Source organism: Bombina bombina, chromosome 4, assembly GCF_027579735.1.
Source record: "Bombina bombina isolate aBomBom1 chromosome 4, aBomBom1.pri, whole genome shotgun sequence".
In the NCBI taxonomy this organism is placed as follows: domain Eukaryota; kingdom Metazoa; phylum Chordata; class Amphibia; order Anura; family Bombinatoridae; genus Bombina; species Bombina bombina.
The window spans coordinates 355,863,374-355,888,475 of record NC_069502.1 but is presented as its reverse complement, the minus strand read 5'-3'; the positions used below and the strand labels follow the sequence as shown (position 1 = coordinate 355,888,475).

The window sequence follows — 25,102 nt, the reverse complement described above, 5'->3', positions numbered from 1 at the left end:
CATATATTGTCACCTAGAGTTACATCTGATCGTGATGAAAGTATTAATTATTTGGTGGGTCAGCCATCTTGAAAAACGCAAACATTTGGAAAATGTGTTTTCTTTCCAACTGCTAATGTTAGAATTGTAAAAACTTCTATAAAGCTTTATATTGTGACTTAGCTGCTTGTATGCCATTGCAATGTCGATGCGCATGGCCACCTCTATCGCTGCTTGCAGCTATATTTATTATTTTTATTATTCCGCCACTTTTTCTATTGCCCATAACTTTTGAACTGCTAAAGCAAAGCTCTTAAAATCAGGTATGCTGGTACAGTTTATTGCTCTGCTACATCTCATGCAATATTGAACTCATAGGTCATAAGGTTATGCAGCCATATTGCTTTTTGCGACAAATTTCGAGAAACGCTTAATAATCTTTATCTCTGGAACTGCTTGTGTTACAGCTTTGAAACTTGCTGTGCTCAGTGCTGCTATGAACTAGATTTGCCATTGCTCAACAGAAGTGCCTTGGTCACATGATGTAGCAGCCATCTTACATTTTGCGAAAATTTTTAAACATCTTCTTCTCTTAAACCGCTTAGTGCAATAATGCACAATTTTGCACATATACTCCTTGCAAGTTCCTCTACCAAGTTTGTTCAAACTGCGATTTTTCCATAATCAACATGGCTGCTGTGAGACATTAACCTTTTTATCGCCATTTAATTGCATAATTTTGCACTTTATACATTAGTTTTACAATATTTAACAATATTACAGTGTAATAGAAACATGATTACACATAGTTATAACCCTTAAAGACAATATTGCAGTTAAAAAACGCATTGCGCAGTCGCCGGCGTGAAATAAAATATTTGCAAATTTTCATGAAACTTCTGAAAATTATAGTGGTCTATAGTGAGCATTAGTATGTGCAATTTTAAAGCCATACATTGCATAGCTTGGCGGCCAATTTGTTTCGTATGCGCCATTTTTTAAAACTATAAAAATCTTCTTCTCCGAAACCGCTTATGGAACAGACTTGAAATTTTGTTTATAGAGTTATCTTATGACTAACATTCAGATTTGTTCAAGAGAAGTTGATACGTCATGTGGTTTGGCAGCCATTTTGAATTGTTCAAAATTGCTTAACGATATATTTAAATTAATATTAAAACAAAAACTGTTTTACAAAAATGCTTTATTTTTGCCATGTTTATTGACATCTATAGTGAGCACTATTGTGCATAATATGGAGGCTGTATATCTTACGATCAAGCAGCCATCTTGGTTTACGCGAAAATTTTGAAAGTCTATTTTCTATGCAACCACTTATGTAAGAACTGTGAAATTTGCTGTATAAACTTATATGGTGACCTAGATTCACAATTGCTAATTAGGAGAGAATCAGTCACATGATGCGGCAGCAATATTAGTTTTATTTTTATCGTAATTATTTATAATTCAATACTGCCTCTTTTGATTCAATTGCTCACAAAACACAAATTACTTATGCTAAACTCTTGAAATCAGGTATGCTGGTACAGCCTATTGCTCTGCTACATCTCATGCAATATTGAACTCATAGGTCATAAGGTTACGCAGCCATATTGTTTTTTGCGACAAATTTCGAGAACTGCTTAATAATCTTTAGCTCTGGAACTGCTTATGTTGCAACTCTGAAACTTGCTGTGCTTAGTGCTGCTATGACCTACATTTGCCATTGCTCAACAGAATTGCCTTGGTCACATGATGTAGCAGCCATCTTGCATTTTGCGAAAATCTTTAAACATCTTCTTCTCTTAAACCGCTTAGTGCAATAAAGTGCAATTTTGCATATATGCTCCTTGCAAGGTCCTCTACCAAGTTTGTTAAAATTGCGATTTTTCCATAATCAACATGGCTGCTTTGAGACATTAACCTTTTTATCGCCATTTAATTGCGTAATTTTGCACTTTATATATTAGTTTTACAATATTTAACAATATTACAGTGTAAAAGACACATGATTACACATAGTCATAACCCTCAAAGACAATATTGCAGTTAAAATTCGCATTGCGCAGTCGCCTTCGTGAAATAAAACATTTGCAAATTTTCATAAAACTTCTGAAAATTGTAGAGGTCTATAGTGAGCATTAGTATGTGCAATTTGAAAGCCATACATTGCACAGCTTGGCGGCCATTTTGTTTCGTATACACTGTTTTTAAAAGCAACAAAAATCTTCTTCTCCAAAACCGCTTATGGGACAGACTTGAAATTTTGTTTACAGAGTTATCTTTTGACTAACATTCAGATTTGTTCAAGAGAAGTTGATAGGTCATGTGATTTTGCAGCCATTTTGAATTGTTCAAAAACGCTTAACGATATTTTTAAATCAATAATAAAACAACAACCGTTTTACAAAAATGCTTTATTTTTGCCATGTTTATTGACATCTATGGTGAGAATTATTGTGCATAATATGGAAGCTGTATATCATATGATCTGGTTTACGCGAAAATTTCGAAAGTGTGATTTCTTTGCAACCGCTTCTGTTAAATCTTTGAAATTTGCAGTATAGCTATATATTGTGACTTAACAGCTTGTATGCCATTGCAAAGGCGATGCGCGTGGCCACCTCTATCGCTGCTTGCAGCTATATTTATTATTATTATTATTCCGCCACTTTTTCTATTGCCCATAACTTTTGAACTGCTAAAGCAAAGCTCTTGAAATCAGGTATGCTGATACAGCCTATTGCTCTGCTATATCTCATGCAATATTGAACTCATAGGTCATAAGGTTACGCAGCCATATTGCTTTTTTCGAGAAATGCTTAATAATCTTTATCTCTGTAACTGCTAATGTTACAACTTTGAAAGTTGCTGTGCTCATTGCTGATATGAACTAGATTTGCCATTGCTCAACAGAAGTGCCTTGGTCACATGATGTAGTAGCCATCTTGCAGTTTGCGAAAATCTTTAAACATCTTCTTCTCTTAAACCGCTTAGTGCAATAAAGCGCAATTTTGCACATATGCTCCTTGCAAGGTCCTCTACCAAGTTTGTTAAAATTGCGATTTTTCCATAATCAACATGGCTGCTGTGAGTCATTAACCTTTTTATCGCCATATAATTGCGTAATTTTGCACTTTATACCTTAGTTTTACAATATTTAACAATATTACAGTGTAATAGACCCATGATTACACCTAGTCATAACCCTTAAAGACAATATTGCAGTTAAAATTCGCATTGCGCAGTCGCCTTCGTGAAATAAAACATTTGCAAATTTTCATGAAACTTCGGCAAATTGTAGAGGTCTATGGTGAGCATTAGTATGTGCAATTTGAAAGCCATACATTGCATAGCTTGGCGGCCATTTTGTTTCGTATGTGCCTTTTTAAAAACTATAAAAATCTTCTTCTCCGAAACCGCTTATAGGACAGACTTGAAATTTTGTTTATAGAGTTATCTTATGACTAACATTCAGATTTGTTCAAGAGAAGTTGATACGTCATGTGGTTTGGCAGCCATTTTGAATTGTTCAAAATTGCTTAACAATATATTTAAATTAATAATAAAACAAAAACCGTTTTACAAAAATGCTTTATTTTTGCCATGTTTACTGACATCTACAGTGAGCACTATTGTGCTTAATATGGAGGCTGTATATCTTACAATCGGGCAGCCATCTTGGTTTACGCGAAAATTTCGAAAGTCTATTTTCTCGGCAACCGCTTATGTAAGAACTGTGAAATTTGCTGTACAGTCTTATATTGTGACCTAGATTCAAAATTTCTCATTAGGAGAGAATCAGTCACATGATGCGGCAGCAATATCAGTTTTCTGTTTATTGTAATTATTTGTAATTCAATACTGCCTCTTTTGAGTCAATTGCTCACAAAACACAAATTACTTATGCTAAACTCCTTAAATCAGGTATGCTGGTACACCCTATTGCAATGCTACATCTCATGCAACATTGAACTCATAGGTCATATGGTTAGGTAGCCATTTTGTTTTTTGCGACAAATTTCGAGAAACGCTTAAAAATATTCAGCTCTGGAACTGCTTATGTTACAACGTTAAAACTTGCTTTGCTCAGTGCTGCTATGACCTAGATTTGCCATTGCTCAACAGAAGTGCCTTGGTCACATGATGTAGCAGCCATCTTGCATTTTCTGAAAATCTTTAAACATCTTCTTCTCTTAAATTGCTTAGTACAGTAAAGCACAATTTTGCATATATACTCCTTGCAACGTCCTCTAACAAGTTTGTTCAAACTGTGATTTTTTTCCTTAATAAACATGGCTGTCGTGAGAGATTAACCTTTTTATCGACATTTAATTGCGTAAATTTGCATTTTATGCATTAATTTTACAATATTTAACAATATTACAGTGTAATAGACACATGATTACACATAGTCATAACCCTCAAAGACAATATTTCAGTCAAAATTCGCACTGCACAGTCGCCTTCGTAAAATAAAACATTTGCCAATTTTCATGAAACTAATGCAAATTGTAGAGGTCTATAGTGAGCATTAGTATGTGCAATTTGAAAGCCATACAACGCATAGCTTGGCAGCCATTTTGTTTTGTATGCGCTTTTTTTAAAAACTACAAAAATCTTCTTCTCCGAAACTGCTTATGGCACAGATTTGAAATTTTGTTTACAGAGTTAGCTTATGACTAACATTCAGATTTGTTCAAGAGAAGTTGATATGTCATGTGGTTTGGCAGCCATTTTGAATTGTTCAAAAACGCTTAATGATATTTTTAAATTAATAATAAAACAAAAACCGTTTTACAAAAATGCTTTATTTTTGCCATGTTTATTGAGATCTATGGTGACAATTATTGTGCATAATATGGAGGCTGTATATCATAAAATCTGGCAGCCATTTTGTTTTATGCGAATATTTTGAAAACCTATTTTCTCTGCAACTGCTTCTGTTAGAACTGTGAAACTTGCTATATAACCTTATATTGTGACCTAGAGTCACAGTTATTCATGTTGAAGGAATTGGTCACAAGCTGTGGCAGCCATATTGGTTTATGAGAAAATTTCGAAAATGTGTTTTCTTTCCAACCGCTTATGTTAAAGCTGTGAAATTTGCTGTATAACCATATATTGTCACCTATAGTTAAATCTGATAGTGATGAAAGTATTAATCATATGGTGGGGCAGCCATCTTGAAAAACGCAAAAATTTTGAAAAGGTGTTTTCTTTCCAACTGCTAATGTTAGAATTGTAAAAACCTCTATAAAGCTTTATATTGTGACATAGCTGCTTGTATGTCATTGCAATGTCGATGCGCATGGCCACCTCTATCGCTGCTTGCAGCTATATTTTTCCATTGGTTTTTAAGTGCACTTTTCACTGCATTCTTTTTTTTTTTTTTTTTTTTTTTTTTTTGGTTTGTGTGTCTGTTTTTTATTGTAATATCAATGCCTGCTTCCGTTTGAAGCTAACCAAGGTAACTATCTAGTATATTTGGAATTAGTGTTTATATGTTGATTACCAGTTTTATTGTTTTTTTCAAGTTAGTGGGAATGTTATTACTCAGATTTTCATTTTGGAGAATCAAATAAAGAAGTATTTTATAAGAAACTAGTTAATGGAACATAATGTAGGGTATTATAATTGTATGCACAGCAGCAGTAACAATGCAGAGAAGGTTAGTTATGGCTAGATTTAAAGGGACAATAAACACCTTAAGATTTTTATAGGAAATGTTCAGTTATGTGTAAAGAAACAACATACTCTAATAGAACATACTATCATTATTTATTCTGCCACCTTTTCATGTAATATAGCTCTGAAAATGAAGCAATTTCTAATCCTCAGAACTTGACATGCATCCTGCTGACTTCTCTCAATGCTAACCCTGCAACATATATGTTCTTAATTGGCTTTCTCAAGTAAAAACTGCAAAACATTTGACTTTATACAAACATTATAACCATGGCTAGGCTTGTAGTCAGAAGAATAAAGTACAGATTGGCTCCTCCAAATAAGGCAAATGGTGAGTGGAGTTTAGCTATTGAAGAATAATTGCAGTAGGCAATCTGCATGTTAACTTGTTTAAAAAAATGTTAAGACTTGGCTGATATGTTATTATATAGCAACACAACATAAATGTATTTCAATTACAAGGTGTTTACTGCTCATTTGAAGGTATAGAAATTCTTACCAAATTGTGTTAAATCTCAGTCATTGTGATACTTAAAGGGACATTAAACCCTAAAAATGTATTTCATGATTCAGACAGAGAATACAATTTTAAACAACTTTCTAATTTATTTTATTATCTAATCTGTTTCATTCTCTTGGAATCATGTGTTGAAGGAGCAGCTATGCACTACTGGTTTCTAACTGAACACATGGGGGAGCCAATCACAATCAATATATATGTGCAGCCACCAATAAACAGCTAGGACATAGGTTCACTGCTGCTCTTGAGCTTGTCTAGATAAACCTTTCAGCAAAGTATAACAAGAGAAGGAAGCAAATTAAATAATAGAAGTAAATTGTAAATTTGTTTAAAATTGCATTCTCTATCTGAATCATGAAAGAAATGTGTTGGGTTTCATGTCCCTTTAAGAGAATTGTAAAACACTATATAAACTCAAGAATGATAAATACATATATTTTACACCATTACATTTTGTAACAAACATGCTTAATGAATAGGTGTAATAAGTCAGCTAACAAACATGAAAAGTAAATGCAGTAGAAACAAAAGTGACTCATTATTTGCTCTTAAGAAGCTAATGTAATAACAAGAGACATACATTATACCAGTTTGATAAATATGCATATTAAAAGATAGAAAGATAGATAGATAGATAGATAGATAGATAGATAGATAGATAGATAGATAGATAGATAGATAGAAGATAGATTGGTAGATAGATAATGAATAGATGATAGACAGACAGAAAGATAGATTATAGATAGATAGATAGATAGATAGATAGATAGATAGATAGATAGATAGATAGATAGATAGATAGATAGATAGATAGATAGATATATAGATAGACTATATTGTTATTCAAAAAGTTGTATAATTATTTTTATTAGAAACTTTTACCTTTGCTGTTCAAAAATGAGACATTTTGATGCAGATACAATTTTATACCTTAAGGCTTAAGATAATTATAATACAATTGTTTGTTTGTTTGTTATTTTTTTCATCTAACTTTAAATATATCTTTTCAAATTAAGACCTATTTGTTAAACAGATGTGAAATGGTAAAGTTTGACTGTTTACAGATCAAGTTGCTGCTGCCAAGTCTCGCGAGCCTTAATTCAGAGGCAGTTTCTATTAATGTCTGGACTATCCAATTTACAGAACTGAGCAGCAGATGTACTACAACTACTCAGTGAAGAACGAAAGATCATCACTCTTTCTAACTTTGTAAAAATTAATACCGGTAAGTGTTTTTTTTCTATATATCTTTTATTGCAGCTTTTTATTCCTGTTAAGTTTTACTATGAATGGATTAAAAACAACTATACATAAAACAGTACATACAGAATCTTACAGTGCAGGCTGATTTAACTACAACACATTTCTGTACTATTACAAATTAATTTGCATTTCTTATTATTGAATGGGCTGTATTGATTGGGGGGAACAAGGACTGTAGCAAAATATATGTGTTGTCCTGTTGTTGAACGCAGACAATACCAGTATTTTTTTCCTAAGACTGATGTAAATAAAGAGATATGCATCTTTAAATGTATAGTGTGGAAAATGGGAAATAAATCATCACATACACATTATCTTATTAAACATAATGAACTTAAAAATAATTTGTAAAGCAGATACAGTTAAAGAATAATGTTATTAAAAGTGAACATATTTATATTTATCTATGTACCTAAAGTATATGACTGTGTATGTGAATTTTTAATAGCTGCCTTATTTCAGATTTGTTTTTCCTAATCATAGAAACACTGTGCTCCCACACCAGTATGTTTAGTTTATGGGTTCTAAAACAAAATAAAACAAATTACTAAATTGTAATAAATGTTGTTATATTTGTAGTCATAAAAAATGTGTTGAGTTGCATTCATTGCTTTTAAACTTGCCTGATTTCTAGAAATCATAAAATGTATTTCTAAATGAGAGTAATATATGGCCAGCACAAAACATTAGTGCTGCACATAACACTGAAATATTTTATAGCAAAAAAGTTTTACTGATTTATTTGTTACAAAATTATCTCCTAAACATAGCTTTGTATGATTCCATATACAGTCAAAACATCTAACACTATTGCATAGTGAATGATAACTTCTTTTTTAGGTTTAGTGCATCTGACTTCAGTATAAAACCAGTTATTACTATGCAAGGATTACTATGGTAATTACAAATATGTAGCTCTATAAGCATAAACACGTTGTTTAAATACAAGTATAAAACATTTTCATGATCTTTGTAAAGCTATAACTAAATCTTATGTTGTATTGTAGGAAACAGTAGTTTAAAACAGCATTTATTTACCCTTTTCATGTCATACAAAGTTTAGTATATTTAGCTGATGCTCTTTCATATGTAGAATAGATTTTTGTTTTGGTTATGTTAAATAATCTACTCTAAGGAAAAAGAGAAAAAAAATAAGAATTAAGGTGAAGAGAATCAAGAGGATAATTGTTTCATGTATTTTAATTGTTTTTGTCAATGTATATACAAAACAGAACTTTAGATATTATTTCTAAACATCTACGGTTTCATAATATCAGTAATAACAAACTATTGTGCCTACTTAATTCTAAAAGAAGATGCTGCAAAAAACTGACATATACAGCACAATATAACCAAAATATTTGGTTAAACACACAAAATGTATAAGTATTAAGGCTTTTCAAGGGGGGGGGGGGGGGGTTGCAGAGACTTTCCAGACCTCTAAGCAATATTCTCGGTCAGTGTAAAAGATGACAGCTAATTGAATCAATAAGGTTGATTTAATAGCATTTTTCTTAAACATCCAAACACGTAATTGCTGTTATAAATTGACTTTCTGATTATCTTCTTTTAGCTCTTTACTGGATCTAATTTTTAATGTATCATTTGAACTTTCTTTTTAGATTTTAATTAAACTAGGAAATGTTTATTAACATGTTAACACGCAATTGTAAGAACTTTAACATTTAAAAACAGCCATGTCACCACCAAAGATATACCATTTGAAGGAATCCATAATGAGTTTTCAAGAGGTCAAGACTGTTGAATTAAAATGCATAGACAAACTTCTATAAAAGAAACTGGAACACTGCTATCAAATGATCTCAATGCCTTATATTAAGGAAGTTAACACTGTGCAGAGCCTATAGAAAATTACATGGTTAAAAGTATTTTAAATGATTTTCAAATGAACTAGAAAAATACCTCCACATTTTTTTTTCAAATTAATTAAAAAAAATATTCATTCTGTAAAGTAGTGTTTGAAGTACTGACAAAATAGAATTAACAATTAAAAAAATAGTTGCTTTGATAAAAACAAATGAACTAAACTGAATATATATATATAAATATATATGTGCTAACCAATGTTATTTGAGAGCCTGAGTACGTTAATTTATGCTTTGTTCATAGTATAGCAAATGATTATTATTTTTAGAATAATAAAACATATTTTGATACTAGATAAATCCATCTAATTGCATTAAACTAGATATATACATTAAAGAAATTACAAATATTAACATCCCCAAATGATTCATTAGAGTATTCTTAAATTTAGATGTCTTAAATATGATAAATGTGTAACAATACAAACATACATACATACATAAATAAATACATGAAGCATGATAAAAATCTTGAAGCCCATGGAATACAAACTTGAATTTTTTGAAAAAATGTTTTGCAATGTAAACCTATATATTGATTTCTCTATGTTTCAAATGTATAAAATAGTACATTTACTGTATTTTAAATTGTAGAATTTAATATTTTGGTCATATTAAAGCTAACGCTATAAATATATACAAATGCATAATGTTTGTGTGTATATATACTTATGTAGATTTACGGTATATATATATTATTATCAGGTATATATGCTTATAAATAAGTATTGTTTGTTTCAGTTTTCAGGTATGTGGTGCAATCTAACAAGTGGAAGGAATATAATTGTCACCTGCTTTACTGTAGTTTGTATATTTTGCATGAACTCTAAAGGTGATGAAGATGTGGACATTGTCAATACCAAATACGGGAAAGTTAAAGGGATACAAATATCTGTATTCTCTGGGATAATCACAGCTTTCTTTGGTATTCCATATGCAGAACCACCAACTGGTGCCTTAAGGTTTAAAAAACCAGTTCCTCCTAAACCTTGGTCAGAAGTGTGGAATGCTTCAAAACATGCAAACTCTTGCTATCAGTATGTTGACCAGGCTTTTCCTGAATTTTCTGGTGCTGAAATGTGGAATCCAAACACTGAATTAAGTGAAGATTGTTTGTACCTTAATATATGGATACCTGCACCAAAACCAAGAAATGCAAGTGTTATGGTCTGGATTTATGGTGGGGGCTTTGAAACTGGGGCATCTTCGTTGGATGTATATGATGGCAAGTTTTTGGCTCGAACAGAGCGTGTAATTGTAGTGTCCTTGAACTACAGGTTAGGAGCATTAGGATTTTTGTCTTTTCCAGGAAACCCAGAAGCACCAGGTAATGCAGGTTTATTTGACCAGAGACTAGCTCTACAATGGGTGTATGAGAACATAGCTGCATTTGGTGGCAACCCAAAGAGTATAACCATTTTTGGAGAAAGTGCTGGTGCAGGTTCAGTAAGTTATCATTTACTTTCTCAAAAAAGTCACCATTTTTTTACAAGAGCTATTATGCAAAGTGGCACTGGTAATGCACCTTGGGGTGCAGTAAGCAAAGAGGAAGCTCATAACAGGGCTATGCAATTGTCAGATCTCCTGAGCTGCTCGAATAGGAATGAAACTGAAATAATTGCTTGCCTTAGGAATAAGACTCCTCAAGAAATTATTGAAAAAGCTTTTTCTGTTCTAACACAGGAAACATTAATAACAATTAATTTTCCTCCAGCCGTTGATGGAGATTTTCTTACAGAAATGCCAGAAATACTTTTGGAACTTGGACAAATTAAGAAAAATACACAGATTTTAACTGGAGTTAACAAAGATGAAGGGTCATATTTTCTAGTGTATCAAATACCAGGATTTAGTAAAGATCATGAAAGCTTTATAAACAGGACTCAATTTCAAGAGAGTATCAAAACTGCCTTTCCCAAAGCAACAGATCTTGCAATTGACTCAATAGTTTTTCATTATACAAACTGGGAAGATGAAAAGAATCTTGCACACAATCGTGATGCCATGGAAGACATTGTTGGGGATTACAATTTTAAATGCCCATTGATTGAATTCACAAAAAGGAATTCTGAATTAGGAAACAATGCCTATTTGTATTTGTTTAACCATAGATCTTCCAAGGTTGCATGGCCGGAATGGATGGGAGTAATCCATGGATATGAAATTGAATTTGTATTTGGGATTCCAATGCACAGAAAACTTAATTATACAAAAGCAGAAGAAATGTTGAGTAGAAGTATTATGAGATATTGGGCAAACTTTGCAAAAACAGGGTAAGTTTTTTTTTCTTTCTTTATTACTTTGATTGACATCTCTAAGAGAAATAAACATTTGAGTTGATATTAGCCTTTGTTTTTCTATTGATTTGGCAGTATGTTTCTACTGACCATACCAAAATGTAATTTGTAGTGTTACAATCCTTCAAACTCAAATGAACATTAGTTGACAGCAGGCGATGATCTTAACACCTTATGCCCTTTATAGATTTTTCCTTATCTGTTCATCTCCTACAAGAACGTCAACAAATGGTGTCAAAAGCAGCAGCTGTTCTAAATTAAAGTAAACATAGTTTCGGATTGCAAAACAATTCACACATGTGCATCTTGTTTCCATGATAACAACAATTTCACTGCTCACTTACACGTTTGTAATGTCTCTACTCATATACTGTGACCAAAATTACATTTATGTGCTTGATTTGATGGTTTTGAAAAGTTCACTTTTATTTTACTTTCTTCTATATAATAAACTAAGCAGCATTTCATGTTTATAAATGTAATTGTATTTATAAAGAAAATGATTAATTGCATGTTTCCTGTACATTAAAACTTTTAAATGTTTATGTGTTTGTGTAAATTTTAACTTTTGCAGAGCTGTTTACAATATAAAACTTTATAAATATTCATTCAAAATACCAGATTATTCAAATATTTTAGAGCTTGCTTCCATCGAGCTGTCAAAAATGGAGCCGTAAGCTATTGAAGCGGCCGACAGCTAAAAGTAATTTACGGTTTCATTTTAGTACCAGGTTTCCATTAAAAAGGTTACCGCTTTGTTGTGTTTTTAGTACCAGGTTTCCATTGAAAAGGTTACTGCTTTGTTGTGTTAACGCTTCCACCTGATGCTGGATTTCTAAAACATTAATAGGTTACTATGGTAACCCGACCTTACACTACACTCAATCGCATATACGGTGCCGAATACAAGTGTGGTGTCGTATATTTTACCTGTTGTTTTCTGTTAAAATCAAATCAAACTCCTAACGCATGCACAATATCTACCTCTCAACCGCAACCCCCCACCGCAATAACTAATGTATTAACCCCTAATCTGCCAACCCCCATACCGCAAATTATCGATCAAAGTTATTAACCCCTAAACAGCCATCCCCCCACAAAGCAATCTAGCTATTTAAATAACTAACCCCTAATATGCAATGCCCCCACAACGCAAACTATCTATTTAAACTATTAACCCCTAATCCACCATTAACCCACATCACAATTAACCTAATACATCTATAAACCCCTAAACCCCACAATTCAAATAACTAATTACTAAGCCCTCTAACCTAACACTGCCTAAATTAACCCCATTACATAAATTAAAATAATCCTAAATTACAAATAAAATAAAAAACCTAACATAACTTAAAAAAAGTTTAAATTAAGCTAAAATTACAGAAAATAAAAAAGTCTAACATTACATAAAATAATAAACAAAATGATCAAAAATTAAAAAATTAATCCTAAAAATAAAAAAGCCCCCCCAAAATAAAAACACCCCTAATCTAATACTTGTTTTTTTTTGTTTTTTTTTAAGTAATGTTAGCTCTTTTATTTTAATTGTAATTTAGGATTATTTTAATTTATATAATGGGGTTAATTTAGGGGGTGTTAGGTTAGGGGGCTTAGTGATTAGTTATTTGCATTGTGGGGTTTGGCGGTTTAGGGGTTAATAAATTTAATAGATAGTTTGCATTGTGGTGGCATGGCGGATTAGGAGTTAATAGATTTAATAGATAGTTAGCATTTTGGGGGCATGGTGTATTAGGGGTTTCATAGAATTAATAGATAGTTTGCATTGTGGGGCATGGCGGTTTAGAGATTAATACATTTATTATAAGTTGCGATGTGGGGGGGTGGTGGATTAGGGGTTAATATATTAAATAGGTACTTTGCGATGTGGGGGCATGGTGGTTTAGTGGTTAATACATTTGTTATAAGTCGCAATGTTGGGGGGATGGCAGATAGAGGGGTTTTGAAGTGTCGGGTTAGATTTCAATGGAAAAAAGGTCTCAAAGAGCACCTTTTTCCTGTTTTACACCTAGTTGAGCTGGGTGTAATTTTTGTTAGTGTATTGGCAGCCTCCGACAGTGTAGTAATGGTTTGAGTAGGCATTGGAAACTGGGTATAGTTTAAAGATTAGTGGCTTCCCATACTTTGTATGGGACACGATAATCTTTTTGTCAGCCGGAGTCCTGTTGCCGAAATTGAGTTATAATGGGCCGTTGGAAGCAGTCGGTGAATGATATTACTTTCGACAGCATATTTATAGGTTTGCGAGTGCACGCAAACGGAATTAACCCGAGTACTAACCCGACGAGCCCAAAGAAGTGAAAAAAACATAACACCCGAATCACACGCAAACCTGATCACTTTTAACCAAAATGTGCTAACCTGTCATGAAATATGAATATATCACATCTCAATGTTCTTCAAATAGTAGAATATGTTGTATTTATTCTTAAATACATATTTCCATGCATATCTGATGTTTTTTATGTTTTTTTTGGTAGAATATATATCTATAAATATATATATATGTATATAAATATAGTAATAGGTATATAAAGATATATATATAGGAATATCTATTTAATAATACATCCTATAATATAAAAGGTCAAGTGTGTTTGTCCAAAGCTGTCATGCGCAGTAGAGGCAGCGCGACGACAAACACACCTGGCCTTCAACAGACTGACCTGTCATCTGGGGCTGACCGGGCGGGGCAGGGTAGGGCGGGGCAAGAATGGAGCTGGGTGGGGCCAGGCGTGACGCGGGTGGGGCTGGACAGAACCAGGCATGGCATGGGAGGGGGCGGGTGTGGCATGGGCAGATGTGAGAGAGAGAACTCAAAAGAGGGGGGATAGAGAGAGCAAAATAGGGGGGATAGAGTGAGAAAAAGAGGGGGAGAGACAGCAAAAGAGAGGGGGAAGGGAGAGCAAAAGAAAGGGGAGAGAGAGCAAAAGAGGGGAGATAAAGAGAGGGAGAGAGAGACCGAAAGAGAGGGGAGAGAGAGCAAAAGAGAGGGGGAGAGCGCAATAGAGGGGAGAGAGAGAAAGCCCAAAAGTGAGGGGGGAGAGAGAGCAAAAGAGAGGGGGAAAAAGAGCAAAAGAGAGGGGGAGAGAGAGAGCATAAGATAGGGGGAGAGAGAGAGCAAAAGAGAGGGGGAGAGAAAGAGCAAAAGAGAGGGGGAGAGAGACAGCAAAAGAAAGGGGGGGAAGAGAGCAAAATAAAGGGGAAAGAGAGAGCAAAAGAGGTGGATAGGGAGAGAAAAAGAGGGGGGGATAGAGACAGCAAAATAGAGGGGGGAGAGAGAAAGAGAGCAAAAGAGTGGGGATAGAGAGAGCAAAAGAGGGGGGAAAGAGAGAGCAAAAGAGAGGGAGAGAGAGAGCAAAAGAGAGGGGGAGAGAGAGCAAAAGAGAGGGGGAGAGAGACAGCAAAAGAAAGGGGGGAAGAGAGCAAAAGAAAGGGGAGAGAGAGAAAAAGAGGCGGATAGAGAGAGAAAAAGAGGGGGGATAGAGAGAGCAAAATAGAGGGGGGAGAGAGAAAGAGAGCAAAAGAGTGGGGATAGAGAGAGCAAAAGAGGGGGGAAAGAGAGAGCAAAAGAGAGGGAGAGAGACAGCAAAAGAGAGGGGGAGAGAGAGCAAAAGAAAGGGAGGAGAGAGAGAGCAAATGAGGGGGGATAGAGAGAGCAAAAGAGAGGGAGAGAGACCACAAAAGAGAGGGGGAGAGAGAACAAAAGAGGGGGAGAGAGAAAGAGAGCAAAAGAGGGGGGATAGAGAGAGCAAAAGAGAGGGAGGAGAGCACAAAAGAGAGGGAGAAAAGGAGAGGGGAGAGAGAGAGAGAGAGAGAGAGCAAAAGAGAGGGGGGAGAGAGAGAGCAAAAGAGAGTGGAGAGAGAGCAAAATAGTGGGGGAGTGAGCAAAATAGAGAGAGGGGGAGAGAGAGAGCAGAAGAGAGGGGGAGAGAGAGAGCAAAAGAGAGGGGGAGAGAGAGGGGAGATATAGAGAGAGAGCAAGGGGTGGAATCGCTGTACTGCAAAAAATGGCCTGTGTACACAGGCTTTAGGACTAGTAGAACATATTCTGCTATGTGAAAAACACTGGAATGTGAAATATTTACAGTAAATACATAAGCATATGAATATTGCATAAATATGATTTTTCATGTTTTTTAGCTACTTGATTGACTGTAAAGGGCTCCAATGCACTTATATATGTCTATATATGTATACATATATATTTATATGTTCATATGTGCGTATACGTCTGTAAATACATATATATTCATATAAATACATAAATACATATACATGCATATATATACATTTTATTATATGTATATATCACTATGTTAAATCCCTTTGCATGTCTTCTTTTTTTCTGAGACCTCATATCTTTGAGCTCTTATAACTATTATAGGCAATATTTTTTTTCAATATTTTTTATTAGACAGTGTTAATATTAGTGTACTATACTTTTAAATGAATATTTGATGTGTTTTGTGCAACGTTTTAGTCAAGTGTAACAGTTAACCAGATCTAGTAATAGGTATATAAAGATATATATAGGAATATCTATTTTATAATACATCCTATAGTATAAAAGGCCAAGTGTGTTTGTCCAAAGCTGTCATGCACAGTAGAGACAACTTGAGGACAAACACACCTGGCCTTCAACAGACTGACCTGGCATCTGGGACCAACCGGGCATGACGGGGCGGGGCGGGGCAGGGCATGATGCGGATGGAGCTGGGTTGGGTCAGATGTGACACAGGTGGGGCTGGACGGGACCAGTCGTGGCACGGGCGGGGGCGGGTGTGGTGTGGGCAGATGTGAGAGTGAGAGCTCAAAAGAGGGGGGATAGAGAGAGAGCAAAAGAGGGGGGGTAGAGAGAGCAAAAGAGGGGGGATAGAGTGAGCAAAAGAGGGGGGATAGAGAGAGTAAAAGAGAGGGAGAGAGACAGCAAAAGAGAGGGGGAAGGGAGAGCTAAAGAAAGGGGATTGAGAAAGAGAGAGAAAAAGAGGGGAGATAAAGAGAGGGAGAGAGAGAGAGAAAAAGAGAGGGGGAGAAAGGGGAGAGAGAGAGCAAAAGAGAGGGGAGAGAGAGCAAAAGAGAGGGGGGAGAGCGCAATAGAGGGGAAAGAGCGCAAAAGAGAGGGGGAAAAGAGAGCAAAATAGAGGGGGAGAGAGAGAGCATAAGAAAGGGGGTGAGAGAGCAAAAGAGACGGGGAGAGAAAGAGCAAAAGAGAGGGGGAGAGAGACAGCAAAAGATAGGGGGGAAAGAGAGCAAAAGAAAGGGGAGAGAGAGAGCAAAAGAGGGGGGATAAAGAGAGCAAAAGAGGGGGGATAGAGAGAGCAAAATAGAGGGGGAGAGAGAAAGAGAGCAAAAGAGGGGGGAAGAGAGAGCAAAAGAGAGGGAGAGAGACAGCAAAAGAGAGGGGGAGAGAGCAAAAGAAAGGGGGGAGAGATAGAGCAAAAGAGGGGGGATAAAGAGAGCAAAAGAGGGGGATAGAGAGAGCAAAATAGAGGGGGAGAGAGAAAGAGAGGAAAAGAGGGGGGATAGAGAACAAAAGAGAGGGAGAGAGACCACAAAAGAGAGGGGGAGAGAGAAAGAGAGCAAAAGAGGGGGTTGATAGAGCAAAAGAGAGGGGGGAGAGCGCAAAAGAGAGGGAGAAAAAGAGAGGGGGGAGAGAGAGAGCAAAAGAGAGGGGAGAGAGAGAAAGCAAAAGAGTGGAGAAAGATCAAAAGAGTGGGGGAGTGAGCAAAATAGAGAGAGGAGGGAGAGAGAGAGCAGAATAGAGGGAGGAGAGAGAGAGCAAAAAAGATGGGGGAGAGAGGGGGATATATATAGAGAGAGCAAGGGATGGAACCGCTGTACTGCAAAAAATGTCCTGTGTACACAGGCTTTAGGACTAGTAGAACATATTCCCCTATGTGAAAAACACTGGAATGTGAAATGTTTACAGTAAATACATAAGCACTTTATTAAATATGAATATTGCATAAATATGATTTATCATGTTTTTTAGCTACTTGATTGACTGCAAAGGGCTCCAATGAACTTATATATGTCTATATATGTATACATATATATTTATGTGTTTATATGTGCGTATATATTTCAGTAAATACATATATATTCATATAAATACATTAATACATATACATGCATATACTATATATACATTTTTTTATATGTATGTATCTCTATGTTAAAGCCCTTTGCATGTCTGTTTTTTTTCTTCTAACACATGAGACCTCATATCTTTGAGCTCTTATAACTATTATAGGCAATAGTTTTTTCAATATTTTTTATTAGACATTGTTAATATTAGTGTACTATACTTTTAAATGAATATTTGATGTGTTTTGTGCAACGTTTTAGTCAAGTGTAACAGTTAACCAGATCTCTGAAGTCACGTTATTTGGACGTGCATTAAATTCAATTGCGCTCAAGCCAACACGTTTACTTTTAACCTTTAATATACTAGCTACTTCCGATAAACAAAGAGCTTCTATAAACCCCTTATCACCTGTGCGCAACTTTTAGCTCACCACTCGTAATCTAGCCCTTAATTATAATTTGTAGGTTAATCACTAACTAACTTGAGGATTATGAGATATTTTACATGAGGTGTGTGTTGTGTGTGAGGTGGATTATGTCTTTAGGGGATAAAGGCTCTTTTGGGATCACTATGCCCCTTACTGTAAATACATTAGTGGTGAGAGATCCGTCTTTACAAAAATAATTTATTCTAGGTGACAATCACCTGACTGGCAGTACACCTATGGATGGGGGTGATGACCACAACCCCAAAGGCTTGTTCCGCTTGGAATTCATTCTGCAATCAACACACATAGGCTGAGCAGAGAAAAACTAGCATTTCTGCTGCCCTCACTTTTTACGTGACAAAGTTCCGAATTGGAGAGATGTTACTCTTGTCCCTCAAAAGGTGGCTTAAGAAACAGAGCATTTGAAGCCCCAAAAAGTGCTGTCACAGCACGTTAAACTAATTTGGAGGTAATGACCTCCTTTATAATCTAGTGAGCAGTTGTGCTAAAAAGCTTTGGGGTCTTCTAATCAGGCTTTGATTTAAAACTCAATGGTTTCTAATTACACCCTGCAACCTTTTGTATTAGAAATGACATACTTTCCTCCTATAAATGAGAGATTTCATGCATTTTAACCCATGAATACCCAGAATGCTAAAAGCAATAAAGAAGATTCTAAATAACACTATAGCTTAAATCTATTTATTATACAAACATTGCCCATAGAAATAACTTGTAACAGAAAACTTCAAGTGCTCCCTATAGATTCTACTGTTTAGGGATGCATAAAACCTACACTAGCCTTTCCTAACCCCAGTTCCTCTCTTCCTTTGCTATCCCCTTAAGCCCCCTTAGCATGTAAGCCTATGAGCTGTTTGCAGAACACCTTCATAAGAACTGACTACAACAGTGCAACTCTCAGCAGGGCCCTCTACCCATTTGATTCCTATAAATATTACCTTGTATACCACGCCTGTTTATAGCGCTGTGGAATCTGTTGGTGCTCTAAAAAAAATGATAATAGACAATCTTGTAGAATTGTTAAGGCAAAACCATAATTTTAAACTTCCACAAACCCTTTACAATAGAATTCATATTGCAATATCTGGCAGCACACATTACTTAATATTTCCTTAAAGTCTGAGATTTTATATTAAATCTATTTAGAAAATTAAACATTTGACATTTAGTCTATGTTATATACCTTATTATAACCCTGTTAAATCCTTATCCAGACGTCCCTTCAGCCTGCAGTCAGTTTTTAAGCAAAGAAGGCTGTCACCTGCTCTTTTTTAAGCCCCTTTAGTATTCTTAGAAGTAAATTACTACTCATAACTAATTGCTATGCGCTAGAGAGTGGGGGATGTGCACATGCACTAGCTATCTACTGTAGCGGATGTCCATAATTTCAAGAGCAGACCCTCATTTTGATAGTCATGTAATTGGCTGAACTGATCAGAGGAGATAAAATAAAAAGACCATCTTCGGGGTTGGCAAGAATACCAGTGTAGAAGTTGTTTTGTCAGGTACATTTTGGGGATTAGTTGTGCAGAAACAGTAGTTATTTATACAGTGCTGTGCTTATCACACACAAAATTAAAACATAGAAATTAGAAAAAAAAATCCACCTTTACTGTCCCTTTAAGATATTGAGGTTGTAAGTTAAGAAAGTAAAATCAACTGGGTATATTTCCAGATTCAATCAGTTTTGTAGATTAGTATAATGGAGAAACAGGTGCCAGAATATGGGAAGCTGTGTATTACAAACAAAGCTTTATGGTCTGAAGTACCCTGGCTCAAGTGGCTAGGGGCAAAACGCTACCAAACCTCCTCTTAAAGGGACACTAAAGTCAAAATTAAAGTTTCATAATTCAGATAAATCATGCAATTTAAAAAACAAAAAAACTTTCCAGCATACTTTCATTATCAAAACATGCACATGTTTTTATATACACACTTTCTGAGGCTCCAGCTCCTACTGAGCATGTGCAGAAGTGCACAGTATTTACATATATGCATTTTGTGATTGGCTTATGGATGTCACATGATACAATGGGAAGGAAATTGGATTAACTTTGAAATTTGCAAGACAATATTTTACTGCTCATTTCAAATACAAAGCAAATTCTATTGCATTGTCATTATATTGTGTTTTGGTATTTTTCATTTATTCAATTCTACTGTATTTAGTGGTCCTTTAAATGTATATATAACTATTTATATATTAAAAAATTAAACATATTAAAAATGAATAAATAGATAGATGATAGATAGATACAAGGGGGTGCAATTGTTGTAATGGATAATGTACTTATGTATATTACATGTGACAGATCATTTTTTTCACCCAGATTAAATCCAGATTGGTCTATGAATTTGATACTGTTATTCCTAAGGGTCTGAATACCCACAGAGGATAACAACGTTTTTTGTGATTACCACATGTGCGTTGATGGATCATTGCCTGTTTAGGACACGTATTGGGACCTATCTATCAAGCGGAGCTTGTGGGCCGGTGTTTCTGGTGAGTCTTCAGACTTGCAAGAAACAACAGTTATGAAGCAGCAGTCACAAAGACCGCTGCTCCATAACCCTATCTGCCTGCTCTGAGGCGGACACGAGTCTGCAGGGGGCGGCGTTGCACCAGCAGCTCTTGTGAGCTGCTGGTGCAATGCTAAATACGGAGAGCGTATTGCTCTCCGCATTCAGCGATGTCTTGTGGACCTGATCCGCACTGTCAGATCAGGTCCGCAAGACATTTGATAAATAGGCCCCATTGTCTTAAGGATTACACACATAGCTGAGTATTTATTACTCTGATTGTATTCTGTTAGCCTTTATCTTATTATTATTTTAGATGGGGGTTACCTTATGCTTACTATTGATAAGATGAGTAAGGTTCTCTGGTATCATCTCATGGGCAGAGTTAGCCTTGAAAAATCAGCAGGGTGCACTTTAAGTTCTGAGTATTAGAAATTGTTCAATTTTCAGAGCTAAATTACATGAAAAGGGGCAAAATAAATAATAAACATATACTGCAAAGTAGTTTCATTATTCATAACTAAACATTTTTTTTTTTTGCAATATCATTTTTATTCGGTAGGACAAAATGCACACATACAACAAGCAAAAGTACATGAAACTGTTACATTACAGCAGAGAGTGACTATTCATTACAAAGACCTCGAGTAGAGTACAAGTTCCAAGTTTAACATGTTATTTACTGGATCAAGATAACAGTTGAAAACTAAGTTTCAGTTTATATCAAATAATGGGCATAGCAGTGTTGCATTAGTCCTAATCCAGACTCCACTTATTTTTTCCTTTTTCTTTACAACAAACAAAACCATAAACCTAACTAAACAGTATATCTCTAGCTAACAAGTACAAAAAGTACAACCTCTATTAGAGGTAGTCATTACGGACCTTGTGGAAAAGGGCCGTTGGGGTGCTGAGGCCTGGCTGGAGAGAAAAAAAAAAAAAAAAAAGGGGGGGGGGGGTGGAGGGGGGGGGGGTATTGTGGTGGTAGTGATAGAGGAGGGGGGGGGGAGGGCGGAAGTATAGGTAAGGTACGGAGTTTGATCTAAAATCCCTTATAGATTTTTAGTTAAGTAGGTGATCCCAGTCTCCTCTAAGTGCGTCTTCCATGAAGGCAACCGAATCCCTAAAAGGTCTGAGGATAAGCCTCTGGACCTCCAGTTCAAAAGTAAGTATAAGTCTGCGCCATTTACGTAGGAATTGGCCTAATCTATTCTGAACATCAATTCTCACGTCCATCTGTTCTATGAAAATTTGTGATTTTAGCAAATTTTTGAAACCCCTGAAAGAGGGACCTTTGTCTGCTATCCAATGTTGTAGTAGGTGTTTCCTGGCCACTAAGATAATTAGGCTCAGTACTGAGTCTTGTTGTTGGAGCCTCTCATCCCACAACAGGAATATTATAGTCTCAGGGAGTAAGTCAATCTGTATCTGTAACTGCCTTCTTAGCCAGAATTGTATCTTTCCCCAGTATTGCCTGATTGGGGGGCACTCCCATATGCAATGGAGGAGCCCGGGGTTAGCGAGAGCGCATTTAGTACACGTGTTCGGGGAGGATGGAGCCCATTTTGCCAGTGTCCTTGGGGTGAGGTAGGCCCTGTGGAGAAAACGTATTTGGGATTCCCTGTGTGAAGCTGACAAATTAGCTTTCCTGGTCTTGTCCAGGCTGTTCCTTACCTCCTCCCAGGAGACCTCTCTCAAACCCTCTCTAACCCAACCTGTCTGTATCGAGGATTGGTGGGAAGTGAAAAGGTGCTGCAGGAGTGTCTGGTAGATTTCCGATAGCGAGAACCTACCCATGGTGTATAATGTCTGAGTAAGGCGGAAGGGAGAACCCTCCCAAAAGTCTGCATCGTCTCTGATCAGCGCCCCCATATAATGGCGAGCCTGCAAGTAGGCATAGAAATGTGTCCTAGGTATAAGGTATTCTCTCTGCAAGGCACCGAATGTTTTGACTGTTTTTGATAAAGGGTCCAACAGGTGCTTAAGGGAGGACAGCCCCCGCGTCTCCCAAAGACGAAAAGGCAGGGTCTCAGAACCTGCCGGGAAGTCTGGGTTTCCTCTAATCGGCAAATAGGGAGAGGCATGGCAGGTTTTACCCAGGTATCTGTGAGACAGTAACCAGGCTTTTAAGGGGTCTTTGTATAGTATGTTAAGGCCCAGGAGTCTTAGGGATCTTGTGTCTGGTACGTGCGGGAGATAAGCCAAAGAGACATCACCCAACACCGCTTGTTCTAAGTTTATGCGACAAAAATGTCCAGTGCCAACCTGCCAATCCACTACCAACCGGATCAGTGCGGCCCAATTGTATAGCCGGAAATCTGGAAGCGCCAGACCTCCATGAAGAAAGGGCAGGCTAAGCTTATCTCTTGAGATCCTTGACTTTTTCCCCTGCCAGATAAAGGCTCTCGCTGCTGAGTTTAAGAGTTTTATATCAGATTTGCTCACAAGTAAGGGGAGCATGAGCAATGGGTAGAGTAATCGAGGGAGTACCACCATCTTAAGTAGGGCCACCCTTCCTGACAGCGAAAGTGGGAGAGATCTCCAACTGTTCATCTGAGCCCTGAGTTTCGCGCAGACAGGGGTCAGGTTATTAACATATAGTTTGTTGGGGTTGGCCGAAATCCTAATACCTAGATATGTGATATCTTGTGAGGCTACCGGGAAGGGGTACCGCATATCTGAGCCCCTAGTGCGGCTCAACCAGAGGATCTCCGATTTTTGCACGTTGACTTTATAGCCGGAGAAGAGGCCGAATTCGGTGAGGCTTTGCAGAATGTTAGGTAGGTGTACTTGGGGGTCCTGCACAAATAGGAGCATGTCATCTGCATATAGGGCCAGGTGCTGTGGGGCACCCGCGACATCAATACCTGGAAAGGTTTGACAGAGCTTGATGGCCAATGGCTCCAGGGCTATATTGAAAAGGAGGGGCGAGAGAGGGCACCCCTGCCTAGTACCCCTGTGCAGTTGAAGGCTGGGAGAGAATATATTATTCACTAGTACGTTTGCCATTGGTGACTGATAGTGATTTTTGACAAGGGTAAGGAAGGGACCGGTGAAGTTGGCTTGAGCCATGGTGTCAGCCTGTGGAAGATAATCTCACCCCTGTAAAGGAGAGAGGGAATTTTTAGGACCACAACTGCAGGCTTAGGAGTGTTGTGAAAGTATCAGTGATTCTGTGTAGGTGAGGGAAGGCAGCAAGGTTCAGAATCATTAGATACAGTTCACTTTTATTATAAGGATAGGTGTGACAATGGCTGAGACCTCAGAGCGTGTAGCCCCACTCAGTATTGACAAACTGGTTCCCACATATAACAACATGCAATTGCAAGTTAAAGTTTTAGACAGACCATATCTGATCATATTTGGCAGCAGACATAGTTGTACAAATTAAGGCAACAAATAGAGCTAATGAGATTTAGGCAGTACTTAGGTATTGAGACTGAACAATTAAGAATAAAGGTAGAATTAGAGCGTTTAAATATGAAGGAAACCTAACTAAGATTCTGAGACATGTCAGGAGTAATTACTGAATGTTCGTAAGTTACTGCGGTATGAGTATGAAGGAAGCGCTTTTGAGACTTACTAGTAGTAGTAATGGGTGAGGTCTGTCCGGACAGAGCGAAGTTCCCCTGCAGAGTTTGGGAAAATTGCAGCGTGTGCGATGGCGTGTGACGTCACCGCTTGCCGGTTCCGGTCCTGTGTTTGGTAGAGAGGTGAGCAGCGTCTGTCTCAAAGGTTGCAAGGAGGTTAGAGGGTGAGAAGCTGGATTCAACAATCAAGCAATTTGGTATGAGTAGGAGGGAAATTTAAACTGCTTGTTGGGGAGGAGTTATGTAAGTGTGAAAAGACACAGCTATACAAAGGATAAGGCAAAGAACTTAGGCAGTTATGACAGGACCCCCCCCCCAATGATCAACTCCGGGGATCGAGTCCAGGACGATCAGGATAACGTTCATGGAACCTGGCCACCAATCGGGGGGCAGAGAGATTGGAAGCCGGTTCCCAGGAGTCCTCCGAATCAGGGTAGCCCTTCCAATGGACCAGATACTGAAGCTGCCCTCGAAAGCGTCGGGAGTCCAAGACATCCTGTACCTCATACTTCAGGGTGGCATCCTGTAGATGAGGAAGTAGAGGAATAGAAGGATCATGGTGACGAAGTTGTCTATAAGGCTTGAGGAGAGACACATGAAAGGTAGGATGGGATTTCAGATTTGCTGGTAATGCGAGGGTAACAGCGTTCATATTCACAATTTTTATGATGGGAAATGGTCCAATGAAGCTGGAAGATAATTTCCTGGAAGGAAGGGGTAAATGTAGATTACGTGTTGATAACCAAACGTAGTCACCTACTCTATATTTAGGCGAGGAAATCCTTTTTTTATCAAAATG

At 36.8% G+C, this 25,102-nt stretch overlaps 1 protein-coding gene across 1 annotated transcript in view; it reads left to right on the top strand.

Annotated features, from left to right (window-relative positions):
- The window catches only part of BCHE (butyrylcholinesterase), a 582,206-nt gene that overhangs the window by 327,750 nt on the left and 229,354 nt on the right, over positions 1–25,102 (top strand). The window contains exons 3-4 of the mRNA XM_053710110.1: positions 7,252–7,412; positions 10,078–11,609. Coding sequence (XP_053566085.1) covers positions 10,087–11,609 — 1,523 coding nt within the window. The 5' untranslated portion in view covers positions 7,252–7,412; positions 10,078–10,086. The remainder of the gene's footprint in view (positions 1–7,251; positions 7,413–10,077; positions 11,610–25,102) is intronic.